Genomic DNA, 22,831 nt, shown 5'->3' on the forward strand with positions numbered 1-22,831 from the left:
GAACTAACGTTTTACTGTAGATTATACTGTCAATTCTGTTTCGGTACTCAAGGTTCCGTGCGCAGGCAGAGAACTCACCTTGGAACTGTGCAAAGGCTGCGTAGCCTACCTGCCATTAATTCCAACGACACTGTTCTAGGACCGAGACGGAGATGCCCAAATGTGCATGAACCTTTTAGCTTACCAAACAAAAGGACTTGTGGAAATATTTTGCACAAATAAGCGGAAAAGCATGCCTTGTGTTGACAGGTGGTCGTTTGCTCTGCATACATGCGTACTTCTGCTGGCTGTCACATGGACAGAAACTCAAAGGACAGGTAAATATGTCGGATACATTGTTGCAAATTCTTAGAAATGTACAGGCAAAATTGAAGCCTTTCGAGTCTTTAAATGCATGTGACTTAATTATCTTTAATACTATTGCATCTCTAGTTGGTAATTACAACATAAAATAACAGCCTACTATGTTACATTTTGTGAATAAAAACATTTTACATCTGCGTTATAGGAGATTATAGATTTTATTTGACCCCCTCCTGAACATTAGTTTATTACAGCTACTCTTGACATTTCGGTTTCTATGACACCTATGCTGTGGACGGTTCTGGGCATAATCAGGTATAGTGATATTTGATCCATCACTCAAGGGAGGAATGAAGTGTGGTGGTTGTGCTAATGGTAATGTATGTCTAGGCTTGTCCGGAACTATGAACAGCTCAAATCGCAAAGACAATCTTCCAACACCAACGCCAATAGCACATTCAATAGTTGCATTGGAATAGAAAGTACAATATTAGGTTAGTCTACTATACAAGCCAGAGCTTGTGGTGGTCTTTTAACCTGCTAGATATAATATTGACTTGACGTTTATTAGTCTTTTCATCTTTGTAATGTTTTCACTGAAATCCTCAATCAGCTATTATAATTGAAGGGGCTTTATTGGCATGGGAAACATATGTTTACATTGCCAAAGCAAGTGAAATAGATAATAAATAAAGTGAAATAAACAATAAAAAATGTACAGTAAACATTACACTCACAAAAGTTCCAAAAGAATAAAGACATTACAAATCTCTCTCTCTCTCTCTCTCTCTCTCTCTCTTCTCTCTCTCTATTCTCTCTCTCTCTCTCTCTCTCTCTCTCAATTCAATTCAAATCAAGGGGCTTTATTGGCATGGGAAACATATGTTTACATGGAAATGGATAAACAAACGTGAAATAAACAATAAAAAGAGAACAGTAAGTATTACATTCACACAAGTTCCAAAATAATGAAGACATTTCAAAATATACAGTGTTGTAATGAAGTGCAAATAGTTAAAGTACAAAAGGCTAAATAAATAAACATAAATATGGGTTGTATTTACAGTGGTGTTTGTTCTTCACTGGTTGCCCTTTTCTTGTGGCAACAGGTAAAAAATATTGCTGCTGTGATGGCACACTGTGGTATTTCACCCAATAGATAAAAAATTGAATTATTTTTGGGTCTGTGTAATCTAAGGGAAATATGGTCATACATTTGGCAGGAGGTTAGGAAGTGCAGCTCAGTTTCCACCTCATTTTGTGGCCTGTGTGCACATAGCCTGTCTGCTCTTGAGAGCCAGGTCTGCCTATGGCGACCTTTCTCAATAGCAAGGCTATGCTTACTGAATTTGTACATAGTCAAAGCTTTCCTTCATTTTAGGTCAGTCACAGTGATCAGGTATTCCCTGTTTAGGGCCAAATAGCATTCTAGTTTTCTCTGTTTTTTTTGTTAATTCTTTCTTTCTTTTTGTTTTCTCATGATTTGGTTGGGTCTAATTGTGTTGCTGACCTGGGACTCTGTAGGGTCTGTTTGTGTTTGTGAACAGAGCCCCAGGACCAGCTTGCTTAGGGGACTCTTCTCCAGGTTCATTTTTATTTTTATTTTTTATTTCACCTTTATTTAACCAGGTAGGCTAGTTGAGAACAAGTTCTCATTTACAACTGCGTCATGGCCAAGATAAAGCAAAGCAGTGCGACACAAACAACAACACAGAGTTACACATGGAATAAACAAACTTACAGTCAATAACACATTAGAAAAAAGGAAAGTCTATATACAGTGTGTGCAAATGGTGTGAGGGGGTAAGGCAATAATTAGGCCATAGTAGCGAAGTAATTACAATTTAGCAGATTAACACTGGAGTGATAGATGAGCAGATGATGTGCAAGTGGTGATACTGGTGTGCAAAAGAGCAGAAAAGTAAATAAAAACAATATGGGGATGAGGTAGGTAGATTGGGTGGGCTATTTACAGATGGACTATGTACAGCTGCAGCGATCGGTTAGCTGCTCAGATAGCTGATGTTTAAAGTTAGTGAGGGAGATGTAAGTCTCCAGCTTCAGTGATTTTTGCAATTCGTTCCAGTCACTGGCAGCAGAGAACTGGAAGGAAAGGCAGCTCCGGGTGCTACGGGTGGGTGTTGTTATCGTGACTAGTGAGCTGAGGTAAGGCGGAGCTCTCCCTAGCATAGACTTATAGATGACCTGGAGCCAGTGGGTCTGGCGACGAATATGTAGCGAGGGCCAGCCTACTAGAGCATACAGGTCGCATTGGTGGGTGGTATAAGGGGCTTTGGTAACAAAACGGATGGCACTATGATAGACTGCATCCAGTTTGCTGAGTAGAGTATAGGAAACTATTTTGCAGATGACATCGCCGAAGTTTAGGATCGTTAGGATTAGAGGTCGACCGATTAATCGGAATGGCCGATTAATTAGGGCCGATTTCAAGATTTCATAACAATCGGAAATTGGTCATTTTGAACGCCGATTTTGCAGAGTTTTTTGTTGTTTGTTTCTACACCTTTATTTAACTAGGCAAGTCAGTTAAGAACACATTCTTAGTTTCAATGACGGCCTAGGAACGGTGGGTTAACTGCTTTGTTCAGGAGCAGAACGACAGATTTGTACCTTGTCAGCTCAGGGATTCCATCTTGCAACCTTACGGTTAACTAGTCCAACGCTCTAACCACCTGCCTGTTACGCGAATGCTGTAAGAAACCAAGGTAAGTTGCTAGCTAGCATTAAACTTAATCAATCATAATCACTAGTTATGGTTGATGATATTACTAGTTTATCTAGCGTGTCCTGCATTGCATATAATTGATGCAGTGCGCATGATGCAGTGCGCATTCGCGAAAAAGGACTGTCGTTGCTCCAACGTGTACCTAACCATAAACACCAATGCCTTTCTTAAAATCAATACACAGAAGTATATATTTTTAAACCTGCATATTTAGCTAAAAGAAATCCAGGTTAGCAGGCAATATTAACCAGGTGAAATTGTGTCACTTCTCTTGCGTTCATTGCACACAGAGTCAGGGTATATGCAACATTTTGGGCCGCCTGGCTCATTGCAAACTAATTTGCCAGAATTTTACGTAATTATGACATAACATTGAAGGTTGTGCAATGTAACAGGAATATTTAGATTGATGGATGCCACCCGTTAGATAAAATACGGAACGGTTCCGTATTTCACTGAAAGAATGAATGTCTAGTTTTCGAGATGATAGTTTCCGGATTCGACCATATTAATGACCTAAGGCTCGCATTTCTGTGTGTTATTATGTTATAATTAAGTCTATGATTTGATAAAGCAGTCTGACTGAGCTATGGTAGGCACCAGAAGACTCATAAGCATTCATTCAAACAGCACTTTTGTGCGTTTTGCCAGCAGCTCTGCTGTTTATGACTTCAAGCCTATCAACTCCCGAGATTAGGCTGGTGTAACGATGTGATGTGAAATGGCTAGCTAGTTAGTGGGGTGCGCGCTAATAGCGTTTCAAACGTCACTCGCTCTGAGACTTAGAGTAGTTGTTCCCTTTGCTCTGCATGGGTAACGCTGCTTCGAGGGTGGCTGTAGGAGCGAGGAGAGGTATGGAGGCTATACTAATACTAAAGTGCCTGTAAGAACATCCAATAGTCAACGGTATATGAAATACAAATGGTATAGAGAGAAATAGTCCTATAATTCCTACAATAACTACAACCTAAAACTTCTTACCTGGGAATATTGAAGACTCATGTTAAAAGGAACCACCAGCTTTCATATGTTCTCATGTTCTGAGCAAGGAACTTAAACGTTAGCTTTCTTACATGGCACATATTGCACTTTTACTTTCTTCTCCAACACTTTGTTTTTGCATTATTTAAACCAAATTGAACATGTTTCTGTTTCATGTTTTTTAACATTATTTGAGGCTAAATTGATTTTATTGATGTATTATATTATGTTAAAATAAGTGTTCATTCTGTATTGATGTAATTGTCATTATTACATTTTTTTTTTTGAATCGGCAGATTAATCGGTATCTGCTTTTTTTGTCCTCCAATAATCGGTATCAGTATCGGCGTTAAAAAAATCATAATCGGTCAATCTCTAGTTAGGGTAGTCAGTTTTACTAGGGTAAGTTTGGCGGCGTGAGTGAAGGAGGCCTTGTTGCGAAATAGAAAACCGATTCTAGAGTTGATTTTGGATTGGAGATATTTGATATGAGTCTGGAAGGAGAGTTTACAGTCTAGCCAGACACCTAGGTATTTGTAGTTGTCCGGGCGGGTGCGGGCAGCGAACGGTTGAAAAGCACGCATTTGGCTTTACTAGCGTTTAAGAGCAGTTGGCGGCCATGGAAGGAGTGTTGAATGGCATTGAAGCTCGTTTGGAGGTTAGTTAACACAGTGTCCAAAGAAGGGCCAGATGTATACAGAATGGTGTCGTCTGTGTAGAGGTGGATCAGGGAATCACCCGCAGCAAGAACGACATCGTTGATATATACAGAGAAAAGAGTCTGCTCGAGAATTGAACCCTGTGGTACCCCATAGAGACACACTGAGCTCTGTCTGCGAAGTAGTTGGTGAACCAGGCGAGGCAGTCATTTCAGAAACCAAGGCTATTGAGTCTGCCGATAGGAATACGGTGATTGACAGAGTCGAAAGCCGTGGCCAGGTCGATGAAGACGGCAGCACAGTACTGCCTTTTATCGATGGCGGTTATGATATTGTTTAGTACCTTGAACATGGCTGAGGTGCACCCATGACCAGCTCGAAAACCGGATTGCACAGCGGAGAAGGTACGGTGGGATTCAAAATGGTCGGTGATCTGTTTATTAACTTGGCTTTTGAAAACTTTAGAAAGGCAGGGTAGGATGGATATAGGTCTATAACAGTTTGGGTCTAGAGTGTCACCCCCTTTGAAGAGGGGGTTGACCGTGGCAGCTTTCCAATCTTTAGGGATCTTGGACGATACGAAAGAGAGGTTGAACAGACTGGTAATAGGGGTTGCAACAATGGCGGCGGATAGTTTTAGAAAGAGAGGGTCCAGATTGTCTAGCCCAACTGATTTGTACGGGTCCAGGTTTTGCAGCTCTTTCAGAACATCTGCTATCTGGATTTGGGTGAAGAAGAAGCTTGGGGAGTCTCGGGCAAGTAGCTGCGGGGGGTGCGGCGCTGTTGGCCGGGGGTTGGGGTAGCCAGGAGGAAAGCATGGCAAGCCGTAAAGAAATACTTATTGAAATTTTCGATTATCATATCATCATTATCATCTCTCTGTAGGTGATGGCTTTGTTATGGAAGGTTTGGGAATCGCTTCCTTTTAGGTGGTTGTAGAATTTAAAAGCTATTTTCTGCAGCTTTTTTTAAGTCAACAAAGCATGAGAAGACTTTGCCAATGTTTTGGTTTATGTCAATTAGGATGTGCAGGGTGAATACAAGGTATGTCATATGGTCATTTGGTAAAAAGCCAATTTGACATTTGCTCAGTAGAGGAAATGTACAATTCCTTTCACCGAGGAAATGTACAAGTCTGGTGTTAATGATAATGCAGAGGATTTTCCCAAGGTTGCTGTTGACACATATCCCACGGTAGTTATTGGGGTTAAATTTGTCTTCACTTTTGTGGATTGGTGTTACGGTGAGTGAATGAGGACCCAAAAGCGAACTAACTTAAACAGAGCCTCTTTAATAACCAAACATAGGTAGGCTCAGATAGACCGGCAGATTCCGACAGGACAGGACAAGGTTACAGCAAACATGACGATAGTCTGGCTCAGGCATGAAACACAACAAACAAGAATCCGACAAGGACAGGAACAAAAACAGAGAGAGATATAGGGGACTAATCAGAGGGAAAAAGGGAACAGGTGGGAAACGGGGTGACGAGGTAGTCAGGAGGAGACAAGGAACAGCTGGGGGAAAGCGGGGGAGAAAAGGTAACCTAATACGACCAGCAGAGGGAGACAGGGTGAAAGGAAAGGACAGAAAGACACAACATGACAATACATGACAGTACCCCCCCACTCACCGAGCGCCTCCTGGCGCACTCGAGGAGGAAACCTGGCGGCAACGGAGGAAATCCTCGATCAGCGCACGGTCCAGCACGTCCCGAGAGGGAACCCAACTCCTCTCCTCAGGACCGTACCCCTCCCAATCAACGAGGTACTGGTGACCACGGCCCCGAGGACGCATGTCCAAAATCCTGCGGACCCTGTAGATGGGTGCGCCCTCGACAAGGATGGGGGGGGGGGGGGGGGGAAGACGAGCGGGGGCGCGAAGAACGGGCTTAATACAGGAGACATGGAAGACCGGGTGGACGCGACGAAGGTATCGCGGAAGAAGAAGTCGAACTGCGACAGGATTAATGACCCGAGAAATGCGGAACGGACCAATGAACCGCGGGGTCAACTTGCGAGAAGCCGTCTTAAGGGGAAGGTTCTGAGTGGAGAGCCAGACTCTCTGACCGCGACAATATCTAGGACTCTTAGTTCTACGCTTATTAGCAGCCCTCACAGTCTGCGTCCTATAACGGCAAAGTGCAGACCTGACCCTCTTCCAGGTGCGCTCGCAACGTTGGACAAAAGCCTGAGCGGAGGGGACGCTGGACTCGGCGAACTGAGATGAGAACAGCGGAGGCTGGTACCCGAGGCTACTCTGAAAAGGAGATAGCCCGGTCGCAGACGAAGGAAGCGAGTTGTGGGCGTATTCTGCCCAGGGGAGCTGCTCTGACCAAGACGCAGGGTTGCGAAAAGAAAGACTGCGTAAGATGCGACCAATAGTCTGATTGGCCCGTTCTGCTTGACCGTTAGACTGGGGGTGAAAGCCGGAAGAGAGACTGACGGAAGCCCCAATAAACGGCAAAACTCCCTCCAAAATTGAGACGTGAATTGCGGACCTCTGTCCGAAACGACGTCTGACGGAAGGCCATGAATTCTGAAAACATTCTCGATGATGATTTGTGCCGTCTCTTTAGCAGAAGGAAGCTTAGCAAGGGGAATGAAATGAGCCGCCTTAGAGAACCTATCGACAACCGTAAGAATAACAGTCTTCCCCGCTGACGAAGGCAGTCCGGTGACAAAATCTAAGGCGATGTGAGACCACGGTCGAGAGGGAATGGGAAGCGGCCTGAGACGGCCGGCAGGAGGGGAGTTACCGGACTTAGTCTGCGCGCAGACCGAACAAGCAGCCACGAAACGACGCGTGTCATGCTCCCGGGTGGGCCACCAAAAACGCTGGCGAATGGAAGCAAGCGTACCCCGAACGCCAGGGTGGCCGGCTAACTTGGCAGAGTGAGCCCACTGAAGAACGGCCAGACGAGTAGGAACGGGAACGAAAAGAAGGTTCCTAGGACAAGCGCGCGGCGACGGAGTGTGAGTGAGCGCTTGCTTTACCTGCCTCTCAATTCCCCAGACAGTCAACCCGACAACACGCCCCTCAGGGAGAATCCCCTCGGGGTCAGTGGAGGCTACTGAAGAACTGAAGAGACGAGATAAAGCATCAGGCTTGGTGTTCTTAGAGCCCGGACGATAAGAAATCACGAACTCGAAACGAGCGAAAAACAGCGCCCAACGCGCCTGACGCGCATTAAGTCGTTTGGCAGAACGGATGTACTCAAGGTTCCTATGGTCAGTCCAAACGACAAAAGGAACGGTCGCCCCCTCCAACCACTGTCGCCATTCGCCTAGGGCTAACCGGATGGCGAGCAGTTCGCGGTTTCCCACATCATAGTTACGTTCCGACGGGGACAGGCGATGAGAAAAATACGCGCATGGGTGGACCTTGTCGTCAGAGAGGGAGCGCTGAGAAAGAATGGCTCCCACGCCCACCTCTGACGCGTCAACCTCGACAACGAACTGTCTAGAGACGTCAGGTGTAACAAGGATAGGAGCGGATGTAAAACGATTCTTGAGGAGATCAAAAGCTCCCTGGGCGGAAACGGACCACTTAAAGCACGTCTTGACAGAAGTAAGGGCTGTGAGAGGAGCTGCCACCTGACCGAAATTACGGATGAAACGACGATAGAAGTTCGCGAAGCCGAGAAAGCGCTGCAGCTCGACGCGTGACTTAGGGGCGGGCCAATCAATGACAGCTTGGACCTTAGCGGGATCCATCTTAATGCCTTCAGCGGAAATAACAGAACTGAGAAATGTGACGGAGGAGGCATGAAAAGTGCACTTCTCAGCCTTCACAAAAAGACAATTCTCTAAAAGGCGCTGGAGGACACGTCGAACGTGCTGAAGATGAATCTGGAGTGACGGTGAAAAAATCAGGATATCGTCAAGGTAAACGAAAACAAAGATGTTCAGCATGTCTCTCAGGACATCATTGACTAATGCCTGAAAGACAGCTGGAGCGTTAGCGAGGCCGAAAGGAAGAACCCGGTATTCAAAGTGCCCTAACGGAGTGTTAAACGCCGTCTTCCACTCGTCCCCCTCCCTGATGCGCACGAGATGGTAAGCGTTACGAAGGTCCAACTTAGTGAAAAACCTGGCTCCCTGCAGGATCTCGAAGGCTGAAGACATAAGAGGAAGCGGATAACGATTCTTAACTGTTATGTCATTCAGCCCTCGATAATCTATGCAGGGGCGCAGAGACCCGTCCTTCTTCTTGACAAAAAAAAACCCCGCTCCGGCGGGAGAGGAGGAGGGGACTATGGTACCGGCGTCAAGAGCTACAGACAAATAATCCTCGAGAGCCTTACGTTCGGGAGCCGACAGAGAGTATAGTCTACCCCGGGGGGGAGTGGTTCCCGGAAGGAGATCAATACTACAATCATACGACCGGTGTGGAGGAAGAGAGGTGGCCCTGGACCGACTGAACACCGTGCGCAGATCGTGATATTCCTCCGGCACCCCTGTCAAATCACCAGGCTCCTCCTGTGAAGAAGAGACAGAGGAAACAGGAGGGATAGCAGACATTAAACATTTCACATGACAAGAGACGTTCCAGGAGAGGATAGAATTACTAGACCAATTAATGGAAGGATTATGACAAACTAGCCAGGGATGGCCCAAAACAACAGGTGTAAAAGGTGAACGAAAAATCAAAAAAGAAATGGTTTCGCTATGATTACCAGAAACAGTGAGGGTTAAAGGTAGCGTCTCACGCTGAATCCTGGGGAGAGGACTACCATCCAGGGCGAACAAGGCCGTGGACTCCCTTAACTGTCTGAGAGGAATGTCATGTTCCCGAGCCCAGGTCTCGTCCATAAAACAGCCCTCCGCCCCAGAGTCTATTAAGGCACTGCAGGAAGCTGACGAACCGGTCCAGCGTAGATGGACCGACAAGGTAGTGCAGGATCTTGAAGGAGAGACAGGAGTAGTAGCGCTCACCAGTAGCCCTCCGCTTACTGATGAGCTCTGGCTTTTACTGGACATGAAGTGACAAAATGACCAGCAGAACCGCAATAGAGACAGAGGCGGTTGGTGATTCTCCGTTCCCTCTCCTTAGTCGAGATGCGGATACCTCCCAGCTGCATAGGCTCAGCTCCCGAGCCGGCAGAGGAAGATGGTAGTGATGCGGAGAGGGGGGCAACGGAGAACGCGAGCTCCTTTCCACGAGCTCGGTGACGAAGATCAACCCGTCGCTCAATGCGAATAGCGAGTTCAATCAAGGAATCCACGCTGGAAGGAACCTCCCGGGAGAGAATCTCATCCTTTACCTCTGCGCGGAGACCCTCCAGAAGACGAGCGAGCAAAGCCGGCTCGTTCCAGCCACTGGAGGCAGCAAGAGTGCGAAACTCAATAGAGTAGTCTGTTATGGATCGATTGCCTTGACATAGGGAAGCCAGGGCCCTGGAAGCCTCCTCCCCAAAAACAGATCGATCAAAAACCCGTATCATCTCCTCCTTAAAGTCCTGATACTGGTTAGTACACTCAGCCCTTGCCTCCCAGATTGCCGTGCCCCACTCACGAGCCCGTCCAGTAAGGAGAGATATGACGTAGGCGACACGAGCAGTGCTCCTGGCGTAAGTGTTGGGCTGGAGAGAAAACACAATATCACACTGGGTGAGGAACGAGCGGCATTCAGTGGGCTCCCCAGAGTAACACGGCGGGTTATTGATTCTGGGCTCCGGAGATTCGAAAGCCCTGGAAGTGGCCGGTGGATCGAGGCGGAGATGGTGAACCTGTTCTGTGAGGTTGGAGACTTGGGTGGCCAGGGTCTCAACGGCATGTCGAGCAGCAGACAATTCCTGCTCGTGTCTGCCTAGCATCGCTCCCTGGATCTCGACGGCTGAGTGGAGAGGATCCGAAGTCGCTGGGTCCATTCTTGGTCGGATTCTTCTGTTACGGCGAGTGAATGAGGACCCAAAAGCGAACTAACTTAAACAGAGCTTCTTTAATAACCAAACATAGGTAGGCTCAGATAGACCGGCAGATTCCGACAGGACAGGACAAGGTTACAGCAAACATGACGATAGTCTGGCTTAGGCATGAAACACAACAAACAAGAATCCGACAAGGACAGGAACAAAAACAGAGAGAGATATAGGGGACTAATCAGAGGGAAAAAGGGAACAGGTGGGAAACGGGGTGACGAGGTAGTCAGGAGGAGACAAGGAACAGCTGGGGGAAAGCGGGGGAGAAAAGGTAACCTAATACGACCAGCAGAGGGAGACAGGGTGAAAGGAAAGGACAGAAAGACACAACATGACAATACATGACAATTGGGGTCATCAGTGCTTGGTTCCAAATATTGGGTAAGAGGATGATGAGGATGAGGATGATGTGAAAGAGTTTAAGTAAAGCCAATTGGAATTTGTGGTCCACAGGCCTTTTTGGATTGGAGGGTTTGCATTTTGTCTATAGTTCTCTCTCTCTCTCTCAGTCTGTATGTACAGTGGGGCAAAAAAGTATTTAGTCAGCCACCAATTGTGCAAGTTCTCTCACTTAAAATGATGAGAGAGGCCTGTAATTTTCATCATAGGTACACTTCAACTATGACAGACAAAATGAGAAAAGAAAATCCAGAAAATCACATTGTAGGATTTTAAATGAATTTATTTGCAAATTATGGTGGAAAATAAGTATTTGGTCACCTACAAACAAGCAAGATTTCTGGCTCTCACAAACCTGTAACTTCTTCTTTAAGAGGCTCCTCTGTCCTCCACTCATTACCTGTATTAATGGCACCTGTTTGAATTTGTTATCAGTATAAAAGACACCTGTCCACAACCTGAAACGGTTACACTCCAAACTTCACTATGGCCAAGACCAAAGAGCTGTCAAAGGACACCAGAAACAAAATTGTAGACCTGCACCAGGCTGGGAAGACTGAATCTGCAATTGGTAAGCAGCTTGGTTTGAAGAAATCAACTGTGGGAGCAATTATTAGGAAATGGAAGACATACAAGACCACTGATAATCTCCCTTGATCTGGGGCTCCACGCAAGACCTCACCCCGTGGGGTCAAAATGATCACAAGAACGGTGAGCAAAAATCCCAGAACCACATGGGGGGACCTAGTGAATGACCTGCAGAGAGCTAGGACCAAAGTAACAAAGCCTACTATCAGTAACACACTACGCCCCCAGGGACTCAAATCCTGCAGTGCCAGACATGTCCCCCTGCTTACGCCAGTACATGTCCAGGCCCGTCTGAAGCATTTGGATAATCCAGAAGAAGATTGGGAGAATGTCATATGGTCAGATGAAACCAAAATATAACTTTTTGGTAAAAACTCAACTCGTCGTGTTTGGAGGACAAAGAATGCTGAGTTGCATCCAAAGAACACCATACCTACTGTGAAGCATGGGGGTGGAAACATCATGCTTTGGGGCTGTTTTTCTGCAAAGCGACCAGGACGACTGATCCGTGTAAAGGAAAGAATGAATGGGGCCATGTATTGTGAGATTTTGAGTGAAAAACCTCCTTCCATCAGCAAGGGCATTGAAGATGAAACGTGTCTGGGTCTTTCAGCATGACAATGATCCCAAACACACCGCCCTGGCAACGAAGGAGTGGCTTCGTATGAAGCATTTCAAGGTCCTGGAGTGGCCTAGCCAGTCTCCAGATCTCAACCCCATAGAAAATCTTTGGAGGGAGTTGAAAGTCCGTGTTGCCCAGCAACAGCCCCAAAACATCACTGCTCTAGAGGAGATATGCATGGAGGAATGGGCCAAAATACCAGCAACAGTGTGTGAAAACCTTGTGAAGACTTACAGAAAACGTTTGACCTCTGTCATTGCCAACAAAGGGTATATAACAAAGTATTGAGATAAACTTTTGTTATTGACCAAATACTTATTTTCCACCATATTTTGAAAATAAATAAATTAAAAATCCTACAATGTGATTTTCTGGATTTTTTTTTCTCATTTTGTCTGTCATAGTTGAAGTGTACCTATGATGAAAATTACATGCCTCTCTCATCTTTTAAGTGGGAGAACTTGCACAATTGGTGGCTGACTAAATACTTTTTTGCCCCACTTGTATGTCTCTCTGTATGTATGTCTTTCTGTCTGTGTGTCTGTGTGTCTGTGTGTCTGTCTGTCTGTCTGTCTGTCTGTCTGTCTGTCTGTCTGTCTGTCTGTCTGTCTGTCTGTCTGTCTCGCTCTTGCTCTCTCTCTTTCTCTGTGTGTGTATGTGGTGTGTGCGTGTGCAGCATTGTTTGTGTGTCCCTCGAGGCTAGTGATTGATGGTGTGCTCAGACTTTCCCTTCTCCGGGGAGGGTTGAGGGTTGGCCCGGCCAGTCTTTCCAGGGAAACAGATGCCAGTTCATCTTGTGGCTCCTGACTTCATCTATCTTTGTTTCCTTCTCTTGTTGACCATGCCAGGGTGGCAGGGAACACATTGTCCTTCAACCCCGCTCACTCACATAGAGGTCAACTCTGTTGGAACGCTGTGTCTTTTGTATGGACAGACAATTCATATCATCAGGGGTTTCAGAAATTCCATTATCATTATTTTTAGCAATATTCCCACATTTCCACATAGAATTGATGTGGCATCTCTGTCCATGTTACAGTAGGTGTCTTGAAAATGATTGGTTGTATTGGAGCTGTGGTCTCCTTCCTTACAGGATGTTTCTGAGTGGAAAGGCAGAGGAACGCTGATGTATTGTAGGGTAGCTTCTGTCTCATGCTGTAATTAAATGATAAACTCTGTTGTTTCGTAGGGCTCCAAAATCTCTGGATCCTTTCCTGGATCCACAGCTGTTCCAACAACCTGTATGAACATGAGGTCCCAAACTCAGTCATAATCATACCAGTGTTTAACACCGTAGCAGCATTATGTTTTGTGTTCGTTGACTGATGGATGGTTGGGTCTTGTGGAACTTTATTAATAACACATATCGGGGGAAGATTATATGATGAATGTCTAAGTAACATACACATGTTTATTTCTGCTAATGTAGTAAAATAGATTTCACATAACTGTTACGCAAACTATCAATAACTGTATGATCATATTTTACTTCTGAGGTCTTTCTGCAGGCTAGTTCGACTGGGCTCTAGGCCCAGACAGTGGCTTGGAATGTGACGTTGGGATGTTTGAAAGACGTCCCTTCAACCTGAAAATTGCCCTGCTCATTATACTGTGCAGACCTATAAGCTGTGATAAATAATCTACCCCTCTGGGGTTTGGCTGGAAAACATGTCTGCTTCAGATCTGAACTAGAGACAGGAAGGTAGTTCTAGTCCGTAGACAGCTACTGTACTGCCATATAGTTCTAACTAGAGACAGGAAGGTAGTTCTAGTCTGTAGGTAGCTACTGTACTGCCATATAGTTCTAACTAGAGACAGGAAGGTAGTTCTAGTCTGTAGACAGCTACTGTACTGCCATATAGTTCTAACTAGAGACAGGAAGGTAGTTCTAGTCTGTAGGTAGCTACTGTACTGCCATATAGTTCTAACTAGAGACAGGAAGGTAGTTCTAGTCTGTAGACAGCTACTGCACTGCCATACAGTTCTAACTAGAGACAGGAAGGTAGTTCTAGTCTGTAGACAGCTACTGTACTGCCATATAGTTCTAACTAGAGACAGGAAGGTAGTTCTAGTCTGTAGGTAGCTACTGTACTGCCATATAGTTCTAACTAGAGACAGGAAGGTAGTTCTAGTCTGTAGGTAGCTACTGTACTGTCATATAGTTCTAACTAGAGACAGGAAGGTCGTTCTAGTCTGTAGGTAGCTACTGTACTGCCATATAGTTCTAACTAGAGACAGGAAGGTAGTTCTAGTCTGTAGACAGCTACTGTACTGCCATATAGTTCTAACTAGAGACAGGAAGGTAGTTCTAGTCTGTAGGTAGCTACTGTACTGCCAAATAGTTCTAACTAGAGACAGGAAGGTAGTTCTAGTCTGTAGCTAGCTACTGTAATGCCATAGAGGTCTATCATGATCTCTGTGACACTTTGGTGAATTGTGTCTTGAGTTGGGTGTGACTAGGGGCAAATGAAAGGGAGCTGACAAATCAACTAGCTTTACCTGTCACTGTCTGACTCATCAAAGGACTCTGGTGTTGGGCAGGGCTCAGGTTCAAAAAGAGGGACAGGAGGACATGACATTTGTGTTGAGTATGGCTCAGGTTCAATAAGAGGGATAGAAGGACAGGACATTTGTGTTGGGCAGGGCTCAGGTTCAAGAGTCATGGTGGACATGTTGTTAGGACAACATTGATGGAAGCATCTTGGTAGACATGTTGTTAGGACAACATTGGTGGAAGCGTCTTGGTGGACATGTTGTTAGGACAACATTGATGGAAGCGTCTTGGTGGACATGTTGTTAGGACAACATTGGTGGAAGAGTCATGGTGGACATGTTGTTAGGACAACATTGGTGGAAGAGTCATGGTGGACATGTTGTTAGGACAACATTGGTGGAAGAGTCATGGTGGACATGTTGTTAGGACAACATTGGTGGAAGTGTCATGGTGGACATGTTGTTTGGACAACATTGGTGGAAGAGTCATGATGGACATGTTGTTAGGACAACATTGGTGGAAGAGTCATGATGGACATGTTGTTTGGACAACATTGATGGAAGCGTCTTGGTAGACTTGTTGTTAGGACAACATTGGTGGAAGAGTCATGGTGGACATTTTGTTAGGACAACATTTGTGGAAGAGTCATGATGGACATGTTGTTAGGACAACATTGATGGAAGCGTCTTGGTAGACATGTTGTTAGGACAACATTGGTGGAAGTGTCATGGTGGACATGTTGTTAGGACAACATTGATGGAAGCGTCTTGGTAGACTTGTTGTTAGGACAACATTGATGGAAGCGTCTTGGTAGACTTGTTGTTAGGACAACATTGATGGAAGCGTCTTGGTAGACTTGTTGTTAGGACAACATTGATGGAAGCGTCTTGGTAGACTTGTTGTTAGGACAACATTGGTGGAAGAGTCATGGTGGACATTTTGTTAGGACAACATTTGTGGAAGAGTCATGATGGACATGTTGTTAGGACAACATTGATGGAAGCGTCTTGGTAGACTTGTTGTTAGGACAACATTGATGGAAGCGTCTTGGTAGACTTGTTGTTAGGACAACATTGATGGAAGCGTCTTGGTAGACTTGTTGTTAGGACAACATTGATGGAAGCGTCTTGGTAGACTTGTTGTTAGGACAACATTGATGGAAGCGTCTTGGTAGACATGTTGTTAGGACAACATTGGTGGAAGCATCTTGGTAGACATGTTGTTAGGACAACATTGGTGGAAGCGTCTTGGTGGACATGTTGTTAGGACAACATTGATGGAAGCGTCTTGGTGGACATGTTGTTAGGACAACATTGGTGGAAGAGTCATGGTGGACATGTTGTTAGGACAACATTGGTGGAAGAGTCATGGTGGACATGTTGTTAGGACAACATTGGTGGAAGAGTCATGGTGGACATGTTGTTAGGACAACATTGGTGGAAGTGTCATGGTGGACATGTTGTTTGGACAACATTGGTGGAAGAGTCATGATGGACATGTTGTTAGGACAACATTGGTGGAAGAGTCATGATGGACATGTTGTTTGGACAACATTGATGGAAGCGTCTTGGTAGACTTGTTGTTAGGACAACATTGGTGGAAGAGTCATGGTGGACATTTTGTTAGGACAACATTTGTGGAAGAGTCATGATGGACATGTTGTTAGGACAACATTGATGGAAGCGTCTTGGTAGACATGTTGTTAGGACAACATTGGTGGAAGTGTCATGGTGGACATGTTGTTAGGACAACATTGATGGAAGCGTCTTGGTAGACTTGTTGTTAGGACAACATTGATGGAAGCGTCTTGGTAGACTTGTTGTTAGGACAACATTGATGGAAGCGTCTTGGTAGACTTGTTGTTAGGACAACATTGATGGAAGCGTCTTGGTAGACTTGTTGTTAGGACAACATTGGTGGAAGAGTCATGGTGGACATTTTGTTAGGACAACATTTGTGGAAGAGTCATGATGGACATGTTGTTAGGACAACATTGATGGAAGCGTCTTGGTAGACTTGTTGTTAGGACAACATTGATGGAAGCGTCTTGGTAGACTTGTTGTTAGGACAACATTGATGGAAGCGTCTTGGTAGACTTGTTGTTAGGACAACATTGATGGAAGCGTCTTGGTAGACTTGTTGTTAGGACAACATTGATGGAAGCGTCTTGGTAGACTTGTTGTTAGGACAACATTGATGGAAGCGTCTTGGTAGACTTGTTGTTAGGACAACATTGATGGAAGCGTCTTGGTAGACTTGTTGTTAGGACAACATTGATGGAAGCGTCTTGGTAGACTTGTTGCTCTTTGTGGTCATGATGAAAAGAAAGGAGACTGTATTGCTATTTGGGACAAACAGGTAAAATCCTGGACTACACCTCTACCCGGTCAAGGGAAGTAGTAACACCTCTGCCCTGTCCAGGGAAGTAGTAACACCTCTGTCCTGTCCAGGGAAGTAGTAACACCTCTGTCCTGTCCAGGGAAGTAGTAACACCTCTACCCTGTCCAGGGAAGTAGTAACACCTCTGTCCTGTCCAGGGAAGTAGTAACACCTCTGTCCTGTCCAGGGAAGTAGTAACACCTCTGTTCTGTCCAGGGAAGTAGTAACACCTCTGTTCTGTCCAGGGAAGTAGTAACACCTCTGCTCTGTCCAGGGAAGTAGTAACACTTCTGTCCTGTCCAGGGAAGTAGTAACACCTCTGCTCTGTCCAGGGAAGTAGTAACACCTCTGTCCTGTCCAGGGAAGTAGTAACACCTCTGTCCTGTCCAGGGAAGTAGTAACACATCTGCTCTGTCCAGGGAAGTAGTAACACCTCTGTCCTGTCCAGGGAAGTAGTAACACATCTGCTCTGTCCAGGGAAGTAGTAACACCTCTGTCCTGTCCAGGGAAGTAGTAACACATCTGCCCTGTCCAGGGAAGTAGTAACACATCTGCTCTGTCCAGGGAAGTAGTAACACCTCTGTCCTGTCCAGGGAAGTAGTAACACCTCTACCCTGTCCAGGGAAGTAGTAACACCTCTACCCTGTCCAGGGAAGTAGTAACACCTCTGTCCTGTCCAGGGAAGTAGTAACACCTCTGTCCTGTCCAGGGAAGTAGTAACACCTCTGCCCTGTCCAGGGAAGTAGTAACACCTCTGTCCTGTCCAGGGAAGTAGTAACACCTCTGTTCTGTCCAGGGAAGTAGTAACACCTCTGCCCTGTCCAGGGAAGTAGTAACACCTCTGTTCTGTCCAGGGAAGTAGTAACACCTCTGTTCTGTCCAGGGAAGTAGTAACACCTCTGTCCTGTCCAGGGAAGTAGTAACACCTCTGTTCTGTCCAGGGAAGTAGTAACACCTCTGTCCTGTCCAGGGAAGTAGTAACACCTCTGCCCTGTCCAGGGAAGTAGTAACACCTCTGTCCTGTCCAGGGAAGTAGTAACACCTCTGTCCTGTCCAGGGAAGTAGTAACACCTCTGTTCTGTCCAGGGAAGTAGTAACACCTCTGCCCTGTCCAGGGAAGTAGTAACACCTCTGTCCTGTCCAGGGAAGTAGTAACACCTCTGCCCTGTCCAGGGAAGTAGTAACACCTCTGCCCTGTCCAGGGAAGTAGTAACACCTCTACCCTGTCCAGGGAAGTATGCCCGTTCCTCTTATTTCCTAAGTGTTTCTGGAGACAGCTCTTAGCATGTTAATACCTGTGTTTTGTCCCACTCTTAACTATAATTACTACTTTACCCTTGTGTAGCCTAGTTGACCAAACCCATCTAGACTTTTAAGTCACTCTAAGTGAGGTAGTAGAGGCTGCCCCTAACCACAGATATGGGATCTGATTACCCTACCACGAGTCTTAACATGAAGCCATTTGGTTAATAACAAATATCTGACCCCGGGCCAGCAGTTAGGGAAAACGTCAACGACAATCCCAGGATGCTTTGGAGAGACACAGGAAGTGTAATAATAGTGTAATAGTGACATACATGGATGATCTAACAGGGAGAAGAGGATGTTTTCATACCCTCTTCCACCTTTCTTTGTGTTTATATCAGCTCGCCCATCTAAATTGGTCTTTGAACAGAATAGGTCCTGTTTGATGGTACGGGATGCAATGTTTTCCCATCTGCAGAGTCAGACTGGGCAGGCTGCTTTGAGGTGGTGCTACGGGTGATGGTGGGGACAGGGGAGACCGCAGGCTGGGGCTTGCATCACATCCCCTGCTCCTCACGACATGTCCCTATTAACATAGCTTTATTGTCATGGAAACCATTAAGAAAACATGTAACGATACATTGAGTACGAAACATTAGGAACACTTGGTCTTTCCATGACATAGACTGGCCAGGTGAATCCAGGTGAAAGCTATGATCCCTTATTGATGTCACTAGTTAAGTCCACTTCAATCAGTGTAGATGAAGGGGATGGAGAAAGGTTAAAGAAGGATTCTTAAGCCTTGAGAAAATTGAGACATGGATTGTGCATGTGTGCCGTTTAAAGGGTTTATGGGCAAGACAACAGATTTAAGTGCCTCTGAACGGGGTATGGTAGTAGGTGCCAGGCACACCGGTTTGAGTGTGTTAAGAACTCCAACGCTTCTGTTTTTTTTATGCTCAAAGGTTTCCCCTGTGTATCAAGAATGGTCCACCACCCAAAGGGCATCCAGCCAACTTAACACAACTGTGGGAAGTGTTGGAGTCAACATGGGCCAGCACCCCAGTGGAACGCTTTCGACACCTTGTATAGTTAGTTCATGCTCCGGCGAATTGAGTCTGTTCTGAAGGCAGTAGGGGGCTTAATAATAAACATCAGGATTCACTTGTATGTATACTTCATTGAATGGTCAACAGACTATTTCATGGTTAATAGGTAGTTCACACACCACTGCACATATCTTACTGTGTCAAGCAGCCTCTCAAAACATAGAAGGAATTTACCCTGAATTCTCTTCTTTGCTAGTCAGTCACTGTATCAGAGAAACCTCTATGTGTTGAGTGAGTGACTCGCTGGTCATGGAAAGCCGGTTTCTAAAGCGTTTGATCAACACAGAACAAGACAATTGTCTGAGCTGCCTGTATTCAGCATAGTGGGAAAGGATCTCAGATAAGATAGCCGAGTGTCTAACTTTTCCACTGGAGGATCTACTGTGTTGTGGGTACTCTACGTCTCATCAGGCCTGGTGGAATGGAAGAGGATGCTCTCATTCACTTCCCACATGGGGCCCAGATGGCATGGTGCCCAATTCAACTCCAACCTGAACAACTAACTGGATCCTAGCCGACCATTGTCCATTTAAGATACAAGTGTTAGATTCACACGGCTATTTGTCGCCATGAGCCTAAAGGGTAGAGGGTGAGGCTTAGATTTACTCCCTAGGGATTAATCATTGGAGTTGTGTTTTTTGGGGGTGAGAAACTGCAAATTTGTTTAAAACAATGTAATATTGTTTATATGCAGTTTAAAAACAGAATGTCAGATTAATTGTGATGGTATCAATGACTATGTATGAATGGACAAAGCCATTGAACACGTGACACCATTAATTCCTATGTGAAGACTCAATAGCGCATTAAAGCCAATTTAAATCAGTTAAAATAGCTTCTCATAGAGGCATAACGTGCAGTTTGAGCTACTCCAGGAAGTGACGTTGCAGGCTAGCTCAGTGCTGCCCCCTCTCATTGAGTAACTCGGTAACTGGCCGATTATGACATAGGTTTTCACACAAGTGTGTTAAAATCAATTTTAATATGTTTTATTTAGAAATTCTTTAGTAAGTAATACTTAAAATCTAAGTCTAGTTGGCTTATTTTAATGATTTAAGTTAAATATGGGGGAGAAATGGTGTTGCACATGTCACCATTAATATCTGCACTATGAGGAGATTTGACGAAAAATCCCAGTAGTCTTTAAAATTGCATTCAGGAGCAAAAGGTTTTCAATAGTTGTTTTTAATTCATAAAAAATTAATTGGAAGATAATATTGGAATGTAATATAAATAATAACATTAAATAACATTGGAATATAACATTTAATAACAACTAAATAACTCTGTGTAACATTAATGTGGCAACTCTCTTATGCTCGCTATTGCACGATTCTAATTTGTACCTGTAGGTCACAAATAAAGCTATCTCCAGTAAAATTGTAGCACAACTCATGAGCCTACCTCCTGCACTGTTCACACCGAATCCGGTCCCCACCTGTGACTGAAAACAGGGGGAGAGATGCCAATTGAGAAGCTCTCTCTTTAAAATGTAGATAGCTATCTATCTATATGACAAAAAAAATGCTGTGTAAAATAGCTAAAAGGCTATAAAGTTGCATTAACTGTAAAGCTATCAGTCAACAATGGAAACATTTACAACTGAAATTAAGTTATGCCATCTTTTTTTATGTTTATTAATGTACTTTACCTCAGACAATCTGGTAGTAAGTTTGCTAGCTAGTCCTCCTAGCAGCTTATGCTAACTAGCTAGCTGGCTAGCATTTACAAGTTAGCATAAACTAGCGCTAACTGGGCTAGTCATTGTCTAAATGACAGGTAAAAACACATTCAAAACCATAAAGGGATAACTAGCCCCCAGGGGAACGTTTCCCCCTAGTATGGAACACACTCCAACATATTACAACTTTACTAAAACATTATCAACGATTTTCCCTCTAAACAGTGGTTATTTATTTTAAGGCTTTCCTATTTATATATTTTTTATTTTTACATTTGATCAACTTTTTTGTTGAATTATTGCCAAAAGTTGTGATGACACAGAGGACATTTTTTCTTCAGCAAGAACAGTGACAACCAGGGAAAGTGTTGGGGAAATAATTTGGTGACATCCTGTGGTCTTTATGTGAATCTCGGGGGGGGGGGGGTGGTTTGGAACCATTGGCCCCTTGTTTGCTTGTAAGCTTCTCGTCATCCAGTCCAATCCACCTCAAACCATCACTGATTAAACATCTGTGGTGAAACGCCCAGTGAGTCAACTGTGTCATGTTAGCTGTGTCAGAGTACAGTTATTCCAAAATGTGTCTGACCCCTGTGACCAGCATCACAGTATGCCTGGCCCACCTGTCACCTCTCTGTCTGTCTCTGTCATCTCATCGTCATCTCATCGATCCTGAAGTCTTTACCCTGGTCCAAGATCTGTTTGTGCTGTCTTGCCAAATCCTACGGTCATTTCTTTAACCTGGTCCCAGATCTGTTTGTGCTGTCTTGCCATTTGCCAACACCAATGGTCGTTGTTTGCAAGACAGAACCAGGCTAGAAGTCTGAGCCTGTTACTGGGAACTTAGTGTGAATTGATGTGTTGTGACACATGCTGCAAGGGAAAAGGCCCATCTCCGGAGGAATGTGATCGCAGTATTGAGCTGCACCTCTATGGCCCTTGGGTCTTGGTCTTTCCACTTGACTTTGATGTCACATCCCCCTAGAGTCTCACACTAAAGACAGCAGTGTCTGCCAGATGAACAGTAGCCTATAGCAGGGTTTCCCATCTACAGTCCTCCAGTACCACCAACAGCACACATTTGTGTTGTAGCCCCAGACAAGCACCCGTGATTCAACGAGTCAACTAATCATCAGGCCCTCAATGAGATGAATCAGGTCTGCTTGTCTGGGCCTACAACAAAAATATTTGTTGTTGGGGGTACTGGAGGACTGGAGTTGGGAAACACTGGCCTATAAGCAATGGAGGAGAGAGGTATTATGAAGTTTAGCTAAATACGTATTTATAAAAGAGGGAATAAAAGAGGCCTTAGATGCTTTGTTTTGGTCTCATATTTCATATTTCAGTAGGTCAACGGAAATATAAGAATCGCAGCGACCCTCAGAGAGAATAATAGTTTTATCTCCTATTCACGTGGCCTGCTGTACTTCATGTTGTTGTCAGCTACAGGTGTGGCCCTGGTATTATAAAGTTACACCATTCAACAAACTCTCGTCCTAGATACTGTACGTAGTCATTTCTAAAGCGCCACTTGCTCTTTGACTGTGTGTTTACAAAATGCACTCCTAATTGTAGACAAGAAACAGTGTTTTAGTCTTAAACTAACACCATTTTCCCAGTCTTTCCTTGAAACAACCTGATTGTAGACTAATTAAAAGAGTGGGAAATTACAGACAGCAGAAAGGAGTCCTGAAAGCTTTTA

General features: G+C 44.8%; 1 protein-coding gene across 2 annotated transcripts in view; it reads left to right on the forward strand.

The window, feature by feature from the left end:
- LOC110495439 (uncharacterized) overlaps positions 1–22,831 on the forward strand; it is a 75,657-nt gene continuing 52,826 nt past the window's right edge. The window contains exon 1 of one of the 2 annotated variants that reach the window (XM_090207843.1): positions 1–317. In XM_090207843.1, coding sequence (XP_090063969.1) covers positions 161–317 — 157 coding nt within the window. In that variant the 5' untranslated portion in view covers positions 1–160. The remainder of the gene's footprint in view (positions 318–22,831) is intronic. The other variant, XM_090207840.1, reaches the window with a different exon arrangement.

This window comes from Oncorhynchus mykiss, chromosome 18 (assembly GCF_057628025.1).
Source record: "Oncorhynchus mykiss isolate SJ-2025 chromosome 18, ASM5762802v1, whole genome shotgun sequence".
NCBI classification, from domain to species: Eukaryota; Metazoa; Chordata; class Actinopteri; order Salmoniformes; family Salmonidae; genus Oncorhynchus; species Oncorhynchus mykiss.